The sequence below is a fragment of the Cornus florida genome, unplaced genomic scaffold (assembly GCF_030987335.1).
Source record: "Cornus florida cultivar Cherokee Brave unplaced genomic scaffold, ASM3098733v1 CherokeeBrave_3.0.0_Hap2_Chr10, whole genome shotgun sequence".
NCBI lineage: Eukaryota > Viridiplantae > Streptophyta > Magnoliopsida > Cornales > Cornaceae > Cornus > Cornus florida.
The window spans coordinates 96,814,513-96,835,351 of record NW_026775580.1 but is presented as its reverse complement, the minus strand read 5'-3'; the positions used below and the strand labels follow the sequence as shown (position 1 = coordinate 96,835,351).

Sequence of the window (20,839 nt, the reverse complement as noted above, 5' to 3'; positions counted from 1 at the left end):
CCGTAACTCAAGGACCCCTTAACCAAAATCCACTATCCATAAATTCATTAATAATTACTAAAGTAATACTATCCTACTTTGAAATAAAATAGGAAGAATAGATAAGTCCTCCAGCTGCGAATACTCAACCTTGAGACTTGAACTTCTAATAACCTGAAAAATAAATCGCGGGTTAAACCCTACGAGCAAGTTCTTCCTACCAGACCTCTGAAAACCAATAAATAGATCATCTCTGATCAAAAACAAACCTAATACAGTCTTTATCTTTAATGTACATAATTATATACAATATAACTATCACAACTATTACCAAGTTCATTAATTCCAAAACCATTATCAATGATTAATTAATAATCATACCTGGTCCTATCCACAATTTCTTTTAAAGAAACTCCTCTAACCTTAACTCCATCCTAGACATCAATTTAATAATTTAAACTATAAAGTATAATTAAAAGAACATTATATCCAATTCCAAAACCAATAATGATCATAAGTATTTAAATCACACGGTCAATATCTAGACTTTGACAAATCATCCACGTCACTACCAGTATTATTTTATTAATTTGTATAAAATAATACGCTAACCTGTAAGTATTAGATTATTCTACTTTAAGAATATCTAATCCTAATCCAACTTACACAAACAGTAATTATAGATGATATATTTTAATCATCTAACACACAACAATATAATTAAACTTTGACAAATCAACCATGCCATTATAAATATATTTGTTTATATATTAGCAATTCATCCATGCCTCCTTAAGTATGTTTATTTATACATTGGCAAATCAACCATGCCTCCATAAGTATATTTATTTACACATTTGGCAAATCAACCATGCCATTATAAATATATTTATTTATACATTGGCAACTCAACCACGCCTCCTTTAAATATATATATTTATACTTTTAAATTAACAATTCAACCATGCCTTCTGTGTATGTATTTCATTCATACAAATACTTAGGCAAAATATTTAAGCCTATGGCAACTTATCCATGCCTACAATTTAAGCATATACCGATTTTAAACTTAACGATGATCTAAATCACACATAAACATCCCACGCATATCATACGCATAATATTAATTTAATAACCAACCTAATATGATTTAATCAACCGTAACATTATACCATATAAGAATAATAATCTTACATGATACATATACATACATATATATATTGTATAATATACATATGTAACACCATCCACAACAATATTTGATTATTTAAATCACATACATACATATATATATATATATATATATATATATATATATATACTTCCTTCCGTAATAAATTATTAATTAATTATATTACTCCAATATATGCTACTAAATATAGTAGTAACACTCCCCAACTCTCAAAGCCCTAGTAATCTCTCTTATAGTGTTCGCTTTCAACCCTAATGAGTTTAAAGTCAATTCTTGGGCATCACTGGACCCCATTGGAACTTTCCAGGACCCCACACGCCTCTCCACGCGCCCCCACGCGCCACCACACGCGCCTAAACACACTACACGCGCATCCACGTGCCACCACAAGCTGGCAGGTATCTTCACGCGCTTCCACGCGCGGTACACGCGCCTGTTCTTCATTCTGGATGACGTGGCTGCTTCTGGTTGGCTAGAACTCTGGGCTTTAATGAGCTGCGTCACACTGGATTATTTGTATGTTGACTGGACCAAGTCAACGGTCCAGATTCACACACACATAGAGCTCCATGCGCCGCGATGCACCAGATCTCTTCTTTGTTGATGAGATCGATCCAAGGGCCTAGATTAATGGTGCATTGAATCTCCATGTATCTCTACCACACTGGATTATTTCAATTATATCAAGCTAATTGTATGGCCTAGATCTGCGGTTGTTCTAATTTTCTATGTACGTGAAGACACCGGATAACACCCCAGTTGTAGCAGTTACGTAACAATGCATAAAAAATATATATAAAAAAATTAAAATAAATTCCAGAATATTCCGGAAAAATACAAAACACATTCTAAAAAAATTCTAAAAAATCTAGAAAAATTCCAGAATATTCCAGATAAATTCCAAAAAATAAAGAAACCCTAATAAACCCTCTTGGATCATAAATTCACCTATAGATTGATTTTAAAACATATATACAACACCTATATTTATTAATTAAAATCTAATAATCCCAAAATCCAATATAATATTTTATACTTTTAATTAATCCAATCCAACAATGATTTTTAAATAAATAAATTTAATCTTAACATTCATACTCAAGGTGATAAACTTATGAGTTCTAAGAGGAGAGTTAGAAAAGAACTTGCCTGAAGGTTTCGAAACGAAACCGACGCTTTAAGTCTTCCAATCCAAACGTCCTCCTTCTCAGATCCGGTCTCTTCCTTGTCAGCCCTTCTTCTTTCTCTCTCTGCCTCCCTTATTTTCTAAGGTGTAAACTCTTTAACCCTAAACCTTATGTGTATATTTATACACATTAATTCCTTTAATCCTATTCTTACTAGGATTACCAAATAAAATAATAATTATTATCTTTAAATAGTATAATATATATAAACATATATTATATTATATATATATATATATATATATATATATATATATATATATCTTCCATAATTAACAATGGTTAATTAAATCATATATTATATATATATCCATAAATATATATCTATATATATATCCTTCCATAACATTTATTAATTAAGTATATTTATATATAATTAAATACATATATTTATAAGGATACAAAAATGATCATTCTAGTAATCAAATAACTATGGGCCTTTATTATTTAACCCAATAAGATTTTCTTCAAACCCAAGACCACATCCTTTGGTCCAACTTCCCTTAAACCCAATTCAATTAAAATAAAATAATTAACTTAATTAAATTAAATCTAATAATTATAAATAATTAACAAACAATTCACACAAGCATAAATACACACAATTCAAACAAATAATTCAATCACATCATTTCACAAAACAAAACACCATATAAATTCAACAACTGAAATCACACAATATAATCTAATTAAACTAAAACAATTAATCTAAGCACTCAATTAAAACAAATAAAAATAAAATAAAAATAAAATAAACACAATTAATTCAAATTAAATCAAATAAATCATTTAAAAAAAATAAAAGTAATTAATTTTCATTAACAATTCCTTTAAAATATCGGGGTATTACAGATGGTGAGGGTTTGAATTTACATATGAATAAATGGGTGCATGAGTTTTTTGCCAATGACCCAAAAAACACATATACTCCTATCGTGACCGTATGAATTTTGATATTTATCAGATACTCGTAATATTGATACTCATCAGATACTCATAATACGAGTCAGATACTTACTAAATATATCTATAATTTAATTAATTTTTATTTTATTTTATTTTATTTTTCTTCTAATGCGTATCCGATATTTCTTAGCTACTTCAGCCACATATTTGATTCTTCTCAGATAGTTCATAACATATTTTTAACAAGTTTTGAATATTAAAATGTAACTTTTCTAACAACAATATCATAACATAATTGTTATGAAATGTTTAAAATTTATTTTAAAACGAAGTATTGTTATATATGTCAGGATTTAGTACAAAATTTATCAATGCAAATGATGCAATATCAATCTTAACATTTATTTTGTTTATTAATCATAATACCATCGTCGCACTCCAAAAAAAAAAAAAAAAAATGGATCTTCTAACAAAAGATTGTCTTCAGACATAAAACTCAAGTTATTAAGTGGTGTTGTGTATTCGTTTTTTAAGTCTTAAGTTCCTTCCCATCTTTGGGAGGTACCAATGTGATACCAAGCTTTCTTCTTACAATTTCTTAAATGTTTTTGGGGGACTCTTCTACACAATGCATGTAGACTTTTTTTTATTATACAACGCTTGAAATAATTTTATTTATTTATTTATTTATTTTTTAAAGTAATCCTAGTATGTTGAAATATAGTCCGTATATATCTATATCTATATCTATACTATTATTAAATGTGCAAAGAGTTTCAATGTTTCAGTATTTCAGTATTTATTTATTAATATAAAAAAAGAGTTTTTATAAACAAAAAATTACCTAAAAATTATTTAAAGAGTTTAATTCAAATTACAAATTACCTAATAAAAATTAATTTAAAAAGTTTAATTCAAATTACAAATTACCTAATAAAATTCATTTTTCTTGTCCCACATTGGTTTTAAGTAAAAAGGATTACATGGAAGTTTCTTATAAAACTATAGACGTAAAGAAATAATAATCACACATTCCTCGGCCTTTTAGCTAAGATCAAGTGCAGTACTAATTTTATATGGGTCGGCCTTTTGGCTAACCTTTCTTGGTCTTTTGGCTAAGATCAAGTGTCGGCCTTTTGGCTTTCAGTATTTATTTATTAATATAAAAAAGAGTTTTTATGTAATGACCCGGTCATTCCCTTCCTTTCCTTTTTCCTCAGAATTTTACGGATGAATTTTTTTCGTTGAAATTTCTTTTCTGAGTTCAGTTTCTCGTCGCTTAATGTCGTCTCGAGTGCTCGGAAATGGTTTCTGAGACTCTTTTCTTTGGATTGACAACTTCCTATGAGGACCGAGTCATTTCCACATTTTCGTTTTTTGACACTATTCACTTTTTGTCCTTTTCCCTATTTCGTCATTTTCCCTATTTTGTCTTTTCCCCGTTTGTCACTTTGTTGGCGTAACCTCACTCTTTGTGTTCGGAGTTGGTTTTTGACTTAACGTATCTTTATTCTAAGTGGTTTTCACGAAATACGTATCTTTACTTTTATAAGAAAGTACTCTGGTTGCTCCCGATGTCCATAGGGGCATGGGTGTAAAGTTCTTTGGAATTATTTTCTTTTCTTAGGGTATTTTTCATAAATATCTTTTAAAGATATTTTATTTCAAGGGTTTTTAAGAAAATATTTTTGGAAGATATTTTCATTCTGGGTCATTAGTGCAGTTTTTACTTTTTGGAGGGACCATTGTGAAATGTCTCGTTTTGAGCCTGGATCCTCGTACGGGATTCATTTTCACTTTTTGTCGAGTCGTGTACTAATAGAATTTCATTATGGTCGTTTTTCTCCAGTTTCAGAGTTTCTGACCCAAGTTGTCGCCGAACTTGTTCGGGGAATAACTTTCTGTTCGGGACTCAATTTCCGATGCTGTTTCTTCCGTTGTTTATATTTTCTCATTTTGAATCTTTTTCATTCACAGAGTTTTGCCGTTTGAGAGCGTCTGTTCAAATTTCATTTTTCCGGACCCGGTGGGACCCGTTCGAGGCACTTTTTGAGATTTTCTATAAATAGAGGGACTTAAAGTCAAAAAGTAATCTTCTCACCTCTCCATTCACGATCTGGATCTTCCATGGCAGCCTAAGGGGGGCTGCCACCCTTCTCCTCTCATTTAAACTTCATTCCCTTTGTTATAAAGTCATAGTGTTTTCACATTTTGTATTTGTCTTGATTACGCGCTTCTTTCACCCTTATTAGAATCCATTTCTGACCATTTCTTGAGTTCGGGTTTGAGGTCAAGTTGTGATTTTCATGGGGCTTTCTTGGGATTCTTGTTCACGGCGTTGTCTCCGACAAAACCCCGAAGTATTATCGGATTCGAAGCCGTTTCGTTTAGGTGGCTTTTGAGATTTTCATCTCAAATTGAGATAGGGGATGTCTTAGGTTTATATTAATGTTGTATTGATTGTTTTATAAGAATATACAACTTGTAAGCATGCTTTAGTTCAAGTTTTGGAATTTAATTTAATTTAATTATTTTTTATGTTTAAGATTTAATTCATGTGGTTGTGTGTAACTTGGAATTAAATTGTGGCATGCTAGTAATTTAGGCCTTGGTATACTTGTTGACATATATTAAATTGGGAGCATTTGAATAAGAAATGCAAATTTTATTTAATATTTATCTTTTATGAAAGTTTAATTCACATGGTTGAAACAAGCATGAAATCAACTTGTAATGTGATATTAAAGTAGGCCTTGGTGAGTTCTTTAGCCTATGTTAAATTGAGGATATTTGGAGTTGATTGAAAATCTAAAGAAAAATTAATTAATGAGCTTAATTAATTTTATTTTAAGTGTGTTGGTCACTTAAATTGATATTGGATGTAATAGGTTGATAAACTCTTGAAATATAGTTCGTTTAATCACCTTGTGAGTATATTACTAATTTGATGTAGAATTAGTACTTGAAGCATCTTGAAATGGTAATTAGACTTAGCATGATATAGAATATCATTGACTTGCATAGCTTGTTTAGATATATCTTGTGTAGGTGTATAGTTTGTTAGAATATTACAATTGTTTACCTTGGAAGCTAGTTACTAAATTGAGACTTATTTAGTACTTGTGGCTTAGTGTGGTAATGTGATTCAATTGTTATAAAATATTCTTGTTTTGGTGTATAAATTGCATATTAGAGGCTTGACATGTCATATGCTATCTAGACTTGAATTATAGGATATGGTTTGTGTGGATTCAACCTTATTTGTGCATGGAAGATGGTTTTATGCATTAGTGGATTTGGTATAAGTTTGGTCTAACTTATTGATTTTTGTATAAGTTTTAGACTTATTGATTTTGGAAAGCTTATAAGGACATATTTCACGTGATGGCTAGGGTTTGGCTCTAGTACGGAGACAAGAGTCTTTTAAGTCATAAGTGCGCACTAGGTAGTACATTGTGGGTCGTAATTGCCCGGAATAACTTATGCAAGTGCGCACTAGGTAGTGCCTTGTGGGTCGTAATTACCCGGAAACACTTGCTTGGTTTCGTGACCACATGTTCTAGTCTTTCTACTTTGATTTCGCATTCAATTTCAAGTTGTTAATCATGGATTATTTGTAACTTGAGAATTGGTGATTACCTATGTATTTTGATCTCATATAGTATACTTGAAACTGTATACTTGAACTTGTATCCTTGTTGGTGCATTTAAACTCTATCTAGTGTATTTACGCTTAGTATGCTTGTCTTGTGTGTGCGGATTTCATTTTTGTATACTTGTGCCATGTATACTTTGTCTTGTCCGTATGTGTTTAACTTAGTATACTTGTGTTTGTATACTTGATTTATGAGTACTCTATACATATATCTTATACTTGTGTATGTATGCTAGATATTGTTTATCCCGTTGAACATGATTTAGTATACTTGTAAGCATGTGTATTTGAATGTCGTGTATCATGTTTTAATATGGTTTAGTGTACTTGAGCGTGTATACTTGTATGCCGTAGTTCATTTCAATTGTATGAGTAGCTTAGGATGATCCCTGAGTCTCACTTTGACATAGACGTTAGGTGACATGAGCCCTTTTAATATGTTTCACCTTAAGGTGATATAATTGTAAAATGATAAGTCGATGCATGCTCATTTCCTACGAGTAGCTTTATGTTACTCACCCACGTAGTGTGGACATTTTTCAGGTACAGGGACCTTGTTTTGGGATGTACACTATGCCATGGAAGTTTCGTAGACTTGAAGTATCATTTTCATGAAAATGTTGGCTTGAAATGCCACTTGTAGCCTTATTTGTCAAAATGTGTAGATTTGATTCCAATTATGTAATGTGTACATAAGTACACTCTATGCAATGTATTTGACATGTATGAGATAAGGCCGGAGCCAATGACATGTATCTTGTATTCTATGCAACTTGAACTTCATGAAATATTATGAAAATATTGAAAAATGCTACGTAATTGCTTTATAACTTTTGCATCGGGTATGGGAATTCTATTTTTATTCTTTCATAGGGTCTTATAAATCATATTTGAAGTGTGGCCAAGGGCCAAACGGTAATTTGAAACCATTTTATAATTTTAAGTTTCAAGATTTCCTTTTCATGTGCATTTTCTCCTCTTTTGGCCGTCAGGGGGTCGGATTTTGCATCGGCAATTTTTGAGAGCCATGAACCATTCCCACACGCTTAAAAATACTAAATACACTTGCGTGCACATTCGTTTCAACCTAGAAATGCATTTAGGGCCCAATGAACACTTGGTGCAAAGTTGCATTTTCCTTGTTTTTGCCCTTTTCTGATCTAGGGGCTTTCTAGACTTTTCACATCAGTTTTATTTTCTTCTTTCAATATGGTCGCTTAGAAAATGTGATTTTAGGGGGGGTTTCTTCTTCATATTTTTTCAGAAAATGTCGTCTTGATATCGGAAATCCATTGCAAAGTTCAGCTTCCAGTTTTACAATTAGCAGCTTTATGACCCTCATGACCAGATTTCATGGAGGGGCATTTTGGACATTCTACATTAAGTTTTTTTTTGAATTCTCTTGTGAGTCATGTAGAAAACTATATTTCGGGAGGGGTTTTTTTTTCGTTTTTTTCCAGAAAAATTAATTTGATAGCCCGTTTTTGCTCTCAGTTGTGGGCAGATTCTGAAAAATATTTGTGTAGCAACTTTTTGGATTCTCTTGACCTAGGCTATTCTAGGGGGCATTTTAGGGATTTTACAGCTTGTGTTTTTTTGTTTCTTCCACATTTCTGGGTAGAAAACATGATTTTGAGGGGGGTTTCTTCTTCGTGTTTTTCTAGAAAAATTTGTTTAAGTGTCCGTTTTTAGCCTCGGGTCTGGAAAAAAAAATCAGATGTTGCTTGCTGTAAAAACACTATTCCTGCCCAGATTTCTTACCTGGAAAATAAGTTGTTTTTTTGAAACTTTGAGGCTTCATATCTTCATCATCCGGACTCCAAATTAAGTGATTTTTGAGTCCAAGTTCATTAATTTTTCCTGGTCTATCTAACGGTATACTCAGTTGCATCTAGTTTTCTTTAAAAAGACCATTTTACCCCTTGTAAAGTACCCTTGCCGCACTGATTTTAAACCCAAAAGTTGATTTTTTTGAAACTTTGACGTTTCATATCTCCTTCGTCCGGACTCCGAATCAGTTATTCTTGAGTCTAGATTCATTAATTTTTCCTGGTCTATCTAATGGTATGCTCAGTTGCATCTAATTTTCTCTAAAAAAACCATTTTACCCCTTGTAAAGTACCCTTGCCGCACTGATTTCAAACCCAAAAGTTTGATTTTATGAAACTTTGGAGTTTCATATCTTCTTCATCCGGACTCCGAATCAAGTGATTCTTGAGTCCATCTTGATTAGTTTTTTGTTTTCCTTCTAGTGGTGTGCTCGGTGGAGTCCACAATTTTCAGAAATGACTATTTTGTCCCTAGGGGCTTATTTGTCATATTTTTGGTCTTTTGCTTCCACATCAGTTCTCATTGAGTTCCACGACCTCATGGAAGGTCACTTTGATTTCTTAGAGTCTTGTTTTCTGTTTTCGCTTCTGTATTTCGGATCCATTATCGGATCAAATTACGTTTCATCACAGGACACACTGGGTTGAAAAATCCAGGGTCGTCACATTTTATAAATAAAAAATTACCAAAAATTATTTAAAGAGTTTAATTCAAATTACAAATTACCTAATAAAATTTATAAAAATTAATTTAAAGAGTTTAATTCAAACTACAAATTACCTAATAAAATTCATTTTTTTTGTCCCACATTGGTTTTAAGTAAAAATGATTATATGGAAGCCTTTTATAAAACTATATACCTAAAGAAATAATAATCACAACCTTTCTCGGCCTTAGCAGTGTAGTACTAAATTTATTTAGGTCAGCCTTTTGGCTAACCTTTCTTGGTCTTTTGGCTAAGATCAAGTGTCGGTCTTTTGGCTTTTAGTATTTATTTATTAATATAAAAAAGAGTTTTTATAAACAAAAAATTACCTAAAAATTATTTTAAGGGTTTAATTCAAATTACAAATTACTTAATAAAATTTATAAAAATTAATTTAAAGAGTTTAATTCAAATTACAAATTACCTATTAAAATTCATTTTTCTTGTCCCACATTGGTTTTAAGTAACAATGATTATATGGAAGTCTCTTATAAAACTATAGACCTAAAGAAATAATAATCACACATTTCTTGGCTGCTAAGATCAAGTGTAGTACTAAATTTTTTTGGATCGGTCTTTTGGCTAAGATCAAGTGTAATACTACTTTCTCGACCTTTTGGCTAATCTTTCTCGGCCTTTTGGCTAAGATCAGACTAAGATTTTTAGTATTTCAGTATTTATTTATTAATATAAAAAAAGAGTTTTTATAAACAAAAAATTACCTAAAAATTATTTAAAGAGTTTAGTTCAAATTACAAATTACCTAATAAAATTTATAAAAATTAATTTAAATAGTTTAATTCAAATTACAAATTGCCTAATAAAATTTATTTTTCTTGTCCCACATTGGTATTAAGTAAAAAAGATTACATGGAAGTTTCTTATTAAACTATAGACCTAAAGAAATAATAATCACACCTTTCTCGACCTTTTGGCTAAGATAAAGTGTAGTACTAAATTTTTTTAGGTCGACCTTTTGGCTAACCTTTCTCGGTATATTTTGTTTCTTTTGAGGTGACAATTATTATAATCTAAAAATTGTTTTGCCTATTTTTTTGCCTATATTTTCATGCATTCTAGGCTGAAACTGTTTTGTCTATTTTTTTTATAAATAAACAATTAAAAAATATACGAAATGTAAATTATATAAGTTAGAAGACATTTATCACGTACATCGCATGTGCCTTTTACTAGTATATATATATACACACACATACTACATTAATGGAATTAGAGAGAATATCCAAAAAATTTTGTCTAGCAGACTTTACTTGCAAGAAACACCTCAATTCGCTTGCCAAACAAAACCCAGACTTGTTATAGTCTTATAGAGTCCAAACAACCAAATGAAAGATAAATCTATTACCAAAAAGACCAACTCAAATTTTTGGTTGTGCTGTTTATGAGTTCAAATTGGTTCCAATTAAGCTAACTAGTGAAAGCGGAAGAGAAATAAATCTCACATAAATAAAAGACAACAACAGCTCTAACAACTCAAAAGAGTTACAAATTCACTCAATTTTTCATTCTTAAATAGGTTCGATTCATTTTGTTCAAGCTCACATTCTTTTATAGTGAATAGGAAGAAGCCCTACAACGTGTTACAATGGTCGGGACAAAGGGTTGCGATCTGGCAAGGGTGACCTAACTCCAAAAACCCGTTTTCAGTTCGGATCACGCGACTATGGAACTTGGGTGTGGGTCTTTTGTCGAAATGGAATGACCTTCACTTTTATTATTTATCGTGAATAATGGAATCATTACACATAATATGCCCGTCACCATCAGTGTATTTTTTTGTTTTACATGCTTCGTAACTCTTCCTCAGCTAGGCTTGGGCAAAATAGTTAATCAGATGCGAGTTCCTCCTCAGGTGGATTCCTCCTTTTGCTCTTCAACTTACGGGGTTTCCAGCCGTTGTTATCCTTTAAATGAGAGGCCCCGAATTCTAAGGATCTCTTGAATTCTAAACAAGTGGGAATTCTTTGTACAGACTGAATTCTAATGGTCGACTCGGACTTCAATTTCCAAAGTTGGGCGCCCAACTTAATTCTTCAAACTTTTCCAGCAACTGCGCCTAACTTAATTCTTCAAACTTTTCCATCAACTTCCTTTTTGTCTGCCATGCCACCAACTTTCCTTTCAAATCTAGAACTGTTTTGGGCTTTGCTAACCACAATCGCCTTGTGCGACTGTGGCTTTACAGTCGCTTGTCCTATTAGTATAGGAATTAGATCCTATTTGTGATGGGCTTTGCTAACCACAATCGCCTTGCGCGAGTGTGGCTTTACAGTCGTTTGTCCTATTAATATAGGAATCAGATCCTATTTGTGATTTGTCTAGGAATCAGTTATCATTTATGATTTGTCTTGGTGTAGAAACCTATCACCACAGTAACTTCTTTTACTTTGTCCTACTAACAAGTCACATGATTTATTGGCCACGTGTTTGTTTACCTATCGTCTTCGTTTAATTGTTGTTAGTATTTTTTATTTTATTTTTTTATTTTTACTTTTATTTTTTTCCTGCTCACTTGATGGGTTGTATTGTATTGTTTGATTTTTGGGTCATGTATTTTACTGTTATTAAATAAAATCTTATACAATTTAAATTTACACTTCAAATAAAATAAAATAAAAAATACTAACAACAATTAAACGTAAACAAACACGTGGCCAACAAATGGAAAGGTGATAGATTTCTACACCTAGACAAGTCATAAATGATAACTGATTCTAACCCAAATCACAAATGGAATCTAATTCCTATACTAATAGGACAAACGACTGTAAAGCGAAAGTAGTTAGCAAAGCCCTACTATTTTTCCGTCACTATTTTCTTTCTTTCAATAGTGTTCCAGACTCTACTTTTCAATCTGCCATCATTTCATTTTTACTACATGCACGTACATATGATATATATACACGTACATATATATATATATATATATATATATATACATATATCTCTCTTCACACGCAAGACATCACTCGTTTTCTCCCTTCACATTATTTATGGTCACGGGGCCATATCTTCTCCATAACTATTACACAACAGACGCATTACCTTTAAATTTCTGAAACATGTATATAAATTTTTTATATTGGCTATGTGTTCTAAATTTTTATATTATTATATTTTGATGCTTTCTTTATCAATGTATAATTATAAAACTTGTTAAAATCACAAAAAAAGAAAAAAGAAAAAAAGTGGTCATACGCAATTCAACACTAGTCACATTTTCTTGAGTCTAAATGAGCAGTATGTTTAAGAGTCTACTAATTTCAATTAGAGCTCAAATTGTTGGGGCTAATTTAAGCGATTTGAGTCCAAAACTGTTGAGCCAAAACTACTTGATATTTGATCACATCAAATTTGATGCCTTCATTTCACTACATTTATTGTTACTTGAAATAAAATCAAATTGTTCCTCTCGAATCTCACTTGTAAATGAAGAGATAAATTGCTTTCTTCATGTAAATGGGAGGCTCAAAAAAAAACTAAAATTATTTGCAATACTAAAATGGTGCAGATGGCAATTTTTTATTGGCCAAGAAGTGGCTAATTAGTTGAAGGGCTTTCCAGGGCTTAAAACTTGGAACTTCATGTCCTGCTCCTCTCACCGTGACAAACATCAGCCCATCGTACATTATTGTCCACCCTCCAACCTGTTCAAAATTCCAATTTTAATTTAATTTTTAACATCAATAATTATATTTTTTTAAATATTTAAAATAAATCAAAATTAAAACATTACCTGTTTGTGTTTAGTGTACCAAGGCGACCATTCTTCAGTGGTGTTCAATCCAAGCTTGTTCAACGTTAATCTTGTCGACGTCACCGGAATTCTTCCATCCGTATCTCCACTAAAAAATAGTAATGTATTTCCAATTTAACATTAAATTTAGAAATTATTTCATTTTATCGAGTTATTAAATAAGTGAAATAAGTATGAAAATGAGATTTAAATACCTGTATACCCATACTCGGAGGCCTCCCGCTATAAGCTTTTTGATAATTGGAAGAATGGAGGCTGGTGCATCACCCCAAAATGTGATATTATCACTACAAACAAAATAAAAGAAATTCATGATTAGGATATATATTGTGACATGGTTTTATTATATAATGAAAATAATTAAAAGGACTACGAATAATGAAAAGTTGATGTTATATATGTAAATATGCTTATAAATAATTACCTGCAGTGAGTCCATGGGTAGGGAATATTGGTGACATTTGCATGGAGTGCTTCTTGAACGTCTGGTCTATTCATGTATACCTCAGTGTAGTCTGATGCACAGGGGTCATAACCTGTTGGTCTCTTGTGCCAACCATTCTGTAAAAAAAATCAATTTAATCTGTAAAAAAAATCAATTTAATCCTTGTTCATTAATACTTCAATTAAAATTTTAATCTATTTTTTTTTTTTTTTTCCTATGTGTGTATGTGTATATATATATATATAAATTTCTATTAAAAGAGAAATTATAATATAATTTGAGTGGACATGCAACCAAGTGTGCCAATTTTATGGTTGCATGTCTACTTATGGTTGGATATGGCATCGGAGACTACCTATTATTCTCCTATTAAATGTATTTGAAGTATTTTCTCAAGGCAACAAACCCTATCCCTCTCTCTCTATCTATATATATAGATACGTGCACACATATATATGCATGTATAACATACTCTCTCTATATATATGTACATACCCGCACACATATACATGCATGTATAACGTTCTCTCTCACTATATATATACATACGTGCACACTAATACATGCATGTACTAAAGAGAGGACATTATATCTTGCATAGCGAAAGTTAGATAAACTGTATATTTTAAAGGCCCGAACCAATAACATATTTCTCATTTTGAAGAGAGCAATTTGGTATGATTTTTCATTTAAGAAAGTAAAATAAAGACTCCTACTAGGAGCAATGTTGTGAGTGTGTGCTTTTGATTCAATATTTTTTTTTTTTTTTTTTTTTTTTAAATTTGTGATGATTGAATTAGGTTATATTTCTATCCCCAGAGTTATATATATATATATATATATATATATATAAGGAAAACGACTCACAATTTTGGAAAATAATTGGGGAGCAATGCCTTGGATGATGGGACGAAGTTGTCTAGTGCTGCTGAAGTTGCTATCGACACAGGTTGCCGTATACAAGCTGTACATGTCTATGATGTCGTAAACAGCAAAATACTCATTCAAGGCGTTATTGCAGTCATCAGATGGATTTTCTTCGCTGAAGTTGCATTTGCTCTTTACATCCTTATACACTCGATCCGATATCACAGCGTGGTCCCAAGCGTAATCGATCATCCCCGTCTGATCTGTTTCGTCATCTAACAGTGCATTCCCGACCTGCATTGTTGTTCATGCATGTCCATTCACATTCATATTGTTGAGCATTATATATAATTAAATTTTAATCAAAAAGCTTAATTATATAGTTAGTCTCACCATGAAACCCTTCAGGTTTATGTAATCTTCCTTGGAAACATTCTTATTACTGTCGAAAATATATTCTGATAGCTGCGGGACATAATGCCCTGAAATATATGCATGACAATTCATAAAAATTGTAATTGCAAGTTAAAAAGGGTAAAATGGAAATTTAAAAATTCATTGACTTGTTGGGTAAAACTTGTCAATAAATTTTTAACATTAGAGAAATTATTACATAATCGAGAATTATAAGATCCTGATCAATTACAAGATTCTATACAATCATAAGGTGATATTTAATTACATGATATCTTGTGATTGTCTTGGATCACAAGGTTCGAATACATAATAGTTTTATTTTAAAATTATATTTAAAATATATTACTACTCATGCAGGTATGGACATGAGTTTCTTCGTACCTGCATAGCTTTCTCCGGAAATGTAGAAGTCATGGGACTTGTATTGGGGGAACCTTTTAAACCAGTTTACTAGAAATATGTATGAATCCTTGGCTAATCATTAAAAAACAATCATTGTTAGGGAAAAATTAAATATATTAGAAATGATTTAAATTGATATAAATTAAGAGTGACAAAAAAAAAAAAAAAATACCTGTAATACTGTCACCTAGTTGCTTGATATCACTACTGGTGTTTGTATAAGAAAATCCAACACCAACAGGGGACTCCACAAACAACAAGTTGGCCACTGAAGAAAAATATGATGATTAATACTAAGCACTCTACAATCAATATTAATTGTCTTCAGAAAGGAAAATTCCAAAAACAAATCAGACAACGTAACTATGTGGGACACAAAAATAATTGAAATTTAAATAGCATAACGAAAACTAGTAGTGTCATTTCTCAAGGTTATATTATTGTATGTACCTCTATTCCACGTGTAGTTGTTGAATTTAAGCTCTGGTTGGCCTTTCTGAGGGAAGAACGGGCCTAACTCCTCTGCCTCACCATATCCAATTGATGAGCATCCTGGGCCTGAAATGTTGAAGTGCTAGTTAAAACATTGGGTTGGGCCCAACTCGACCAAAATAAGTTATTGGTATGGGTTTGGGTCCAGGCCCAAATTAACCCTATCGAAATTAATTGAGCTTAACCCGGCTTCGCCTCTGCTAACACACGGTGACTCGGTGACAGAGAGAATTTTCCACCCGTACAAAAAGCATGATCACGGGAAAATTATGCTTGGTGTGTGTGCTAGAGATCAATAGGCATATATAAATATATAAATTAAATTTAATATTTCTATCTGATAATTTATTACGAGTCACATAAATAAATATGTTAACTTTATATCATTATCAATAAAAATTTTATTTATGTCTCGCTTTGTGATTAGCTTTTGTAAATAGGACATCAATCTATAACGCTCCTTTTATAATCACCACTGTTATATATAAATTCATAATAATTAAACAATATATAGATATATAGATATATAGATATGTGTACAGCCCTGGGATAGCCATAAAGTTTATAGATATTCTTCACTTACTGACTTACCAAAAATAAAAATAAATAAATAGATATGCATGTATAGAAGATCAGAAAGTAAATCACACTATACTATATTTACCTAAAATTAGGCATGTTTCTATTCATACTAGGAAATATATTAGGTATAAAGTCAAAACACGACGTTAGAGCTGATTCTTCTAGTTAATAGGTCCAATCCAAATGTGCAGTCGCTTTCAAAAGTAATTTTTCCAAGATTTGCAATGCAATTATTTCATTATGAAAGTAAAGAAAATCATTGAATTAATGTTGATATTATCCTATATGAATTTGTCAAAAAAAAATTATATATATATATACACACGCACACATATATTTTTCCCACACATATATTTTTCCCTTTCTGAATATATATATATTATTGAGTTTGACCGCTTATATAGGATGAATAGGATGGATAAAGGAAGTTGATGCCCTATGAATCATTAAGATCAGGAAAGTAGTTATGAAATTGATCAATATTGAAGCTCAAGTAATCCGCAATTATGGAGTTTGACCGCTTATTTTTAGTGAAAAGGAAGTTACACCACCTACCATGCATCTTTCTTTATTTCATTATATAGAATTTACAATTATTCAATAATAACTTCATAGTCATTTTACTAATATAACAGTAAAATAATTAAATCAATAAACAATGATTTGATGAAAATTACTGAAAATTAATTGATTTGCACTAAATATTCATTATATCCATCTCCAATTATTCAAGAATAACTTCATAGTCATTTTACTACAATAATAGTAAAATAATTAAATCAATAAACAATGATTTGATGAAAATTATTAAAAATTAATTGATTTGCAGTAAATATTCATTATATCCATCTCCAATATATTATTCAAGAATAACTTCATAGTCATTTTACTAAAATAATAGTAAAATAATTAAATCAATAAACAATGATTTTATGAAAATTATTAAAAATTAATTGATTTGCAGCAAATATACAACAAGATGGTGGTGGGTGAATGGAATATATATAGCTGGAATTTTACCTAATCCCGCCAAGAATAAACCAAACAAGAAATTGTATTGTATATATATTTCATATAAATAAAAACGATTAACTAACTAGACAAAAACCCGCTTGCTGGTCTTATTAGAATATAGCACCCATCATCATTGCTACGTTCAAGCTAGACACTTTTAATTTGACGTACAACTCAATGTAGCACTATTATATGCATGTGTGTGTGTGTGTGTATATATATATATATATATGTATATATATTATAGAACATGTTAGAAGTAAAATATGAGGGTGGGTATTGGCCAATGTTTCAGTCAATTAGAGCTCAAAAACACTCTTAAAAATGTGATACATTAAGATAAGGTTGATAAGTTCCCACACATTTCAATTTCTCCAACTCCAAAAACAATATAGAATGTTTTAGAAGTATAGTAGGATACATCTTCTAATGAGAAAGATAATTTAAATAAGATACATCTTCTAATGAGAAAGATAATTTAAATAAGATTACGTATATCTTATCATTTCCCGACTTCAAAGGAGTCTGGTGAAAAATATATAGAGGAGGAAAAAAAAAAAATCCTAATTATAATATAAATTAGCAATTAAAAACACCACAACACCCTCAGGGAAGGAAAAGGAAAACAATGAAGAAAGACAGAAAGAAAGACAAAAACCAGAAGTGAAAATGAAATGACTTGTTTCAGACTAATAATATCAGAACTGAATGGAAATCATATACTGTGAAATGAGTTATACCTCCATTGAGCCACAGAAGGAGAGGTTTCTTTTCGGGTTTTTCCATGGCTTCGAAAAACCAATAGAATAGTGCTCTTCCATGAGTTTGATTGACTGTAACATATCCTGCATATTGCTTGAAACTCACCGGAGGCTGCCCGGGAAGTCTCACAACCCGATCGGCTTCTTGTTCCGATAAGACCTCCCAGCTCAGTCCACCGGACCTAGCCACAGTCACTGTAGCCAAGTTTATAGTCAACACAATAAGAAGAAGAAGAACATTCATTGAAGAAGATACCATGGAGCTAGCTAGCAAAAACAAAACACACACACACTTTCAATTTTATTTTATTTTTATTTTCCCACAAAGTCTGTGGCTTATATAGCAGTGAGAGTCCAAAGACAGATAAGACTTATCTGTAATTTTGCTGCTTGTACCATACTACCATTTTGTTGACTAATCATAAATTTTCATATATATATATATATATATATATATATATATATTTCGATAATTAAGAATTTGCATAAAAAAGAAAATAAATACAGGGATAACGAGGGGTATGCCCCCCACCCTTGTAAATATCTATTTTTGTAAGTATATGTTTGATATGTAGCTATTGTTGCTTAGACCAAAGGTAAAGGTCAATTTTGGATTGGATTTTTTCAAAGCATGGAGGGGTGGTGGGGTCCTTAATAATCAAACCAATTTAAAAGGAAAGATTTGTCAATGGCTTTGAATTGAAAACTTTGATGATTCAGAATATCGCCACCACATGTGATACCGTGAATTATCTGTAATTTTTCCTAAAATATTCTATATTGTTTGACTTATATTTATAATAATAATAAAATGCTTAAACGTTGGGGATTTTACAAGTTCTGAATTTTGGCTAAGAGCTGACCAGGGTATCGTACCTCAACAAATGTGATGAACAAGAGAATATTTTTATTTGATATTCTTTGAAATAAAATAAAAATCATACTCTCAATATAATGTTTTTTTCTCAAGAAGGGTGGAGGTTGAACGACCCGTCGTGTATACAAACCCGTTTTGTATACAAACAAAGGAGACCGTCTCACTCAAAAATGGAAACACCACCACCCTAATCAATAAAAGAAAAAATAGAAACAAATAATTTACACTTTCTTGATATAAATATATTAAGAGAGTCATCATTCATGTCTTATATATATACAAGGAACTAAATCCCATGAAAATAAGACTATCGTCTCACATTATAGAGGTTAATCATAATTTAAATTTTTTTTGGGATACATCTATGGATTTTTCCGTCTTACCTGGTGAATGAGGAAGTGCCGAAGTGGGCTACATGTACCAACAAGGAAATAAAGCCAACAAAAGGAAAAAAAAAAAATTAAAATTGGATATATTTTTTTGTGTTAGTAGAATATTGGTGTATTTAATGCAAGATCAGAAATCATTGATAGCTTATTCTAATATGGAATCATTAGCAGAATATGGTTAAGGAATATTTAATGTAATATGGTTAAGGAATTCTATATTGGGAATTTTTTCTGGGTAAATGAATTTATATTGGGATTAGGTGCTTTGAAAAAAATTATTGTGATAATAATGATGTTGTATGTGAATAATAACAAAAACTTTTAATGATTTTGATGTAATATGGTAAAGGAATTCTATATTGGGAATTTTTTTTTTTTTTTGGGTAAATGAATTTATATCGGGATTAGGTGCTTTGAAAAAAATTATTGTGATAATAATGATGTTATATGTGAATAATAACAAAAACTTCTAATGATTTTAATGTATTAAGGAATTCTATATTGGGATTTTTTTTTTGGGTAAATGAATTTATATTGGGATTAGGTGCTTTGAAAAAATTATTGTGATAATAATGATGTTATATGTGAATAATAACAAAAACTTCTAATGATTTTAATGTAATATGGTTAAGGAATTCTATATTGGGATTTTTTTTTGGGTAAATGAATTTATATTGGGATTAGGTGCTTTGAAAAAAAATTATTGTGATAATAATGATGTTATATGTGAATAATAACAAAAACTTCTACTGATCGTTTGGTTAGATGGATCGATGCCAGAAAGTGAAATTAAAAAAAGGAAAATAAGGTCATGTTTGGGAGAGCTTAAGCCTCAAAAAGGCCTTCCAAATTTGAAAAGCCCATTTGAAAATTATTATCAGGGTTGGTTACATATATGTAAAGGACTTTCTCCAAAAGTCAATCGTCAGAAAGTCAATTTCAGAAAAGTAAGGAAATATTACTTTTGAAACCTCTTTTAAGAAGTCAATTATTTTTACTGATAAATTTATTACTTGATTAATTTGCCTTTTTTTTTTATTTTTTATTTATTTATAGATAGATAATATTGTCCTATATTCATTTTTTCTTTTTTTTTTTACCTTCATTCCACCACCGCCACCGTGACCTTTCACCATCTTTAAGAACATAAACACACTGATTTTTTTTTTCTACCCTTATAATTTGTTTATTTTTAGTAATATACCTATGAAATATTACATTTGCTCCCTAAAATTACTAAAAAAATGCACTATTGTCCCACAAAATTCATTTTTGCTCCTTTACATTACATCCTGACTCCGTCCCTGACCACCTTCCACCACGGCCATTGTGACCTTCCACTACCACCACCATTGCCACC

General features: G+C 30.9%; 1 protein-coding gene across 1 annotated transcript; it reads right to left on the bottom strand.

Moving 5' to 3' along the window:
• Nucleotides 1-12,793: 12,793 nt before the first annotated feature.
• Nucleotides 12,794-18,526, bottom strand: LOC132276109 (serine carboxypeptidase-like 34). Its single transcript, XM_059777379.1, has 10 exons — nucleotides 18,193-18,526; nucleotides 15,815-15,922; nucleotides 15,537-15,632; nucleotides 15,344-15,436; nucleotides 14,939-15,027; nucleotides 14,546-14,839; nucleotides 13,658-13,794; nucleotides 13,428-13,520; nucleotides 13,213-13,321; nucleotides 12,794-13,123 (listed from the first exon to the last, which is right to left on the bottom strand). Exons 1-10 carry the CDS (start codon nucleotides 18,470-18,472, stop codon nucleotides 12,974-12,976), a joined length of 1,449 nt encoding a protein of 482 aa, XP_059633362.1. The 5' UTR covers nucleotides 18,473-18,526; the 3' UTR covers nucleotides 12,794-12,973.
• Nucleotides 18,527-20,839: the final 2,313 nt, after the last annotated feature.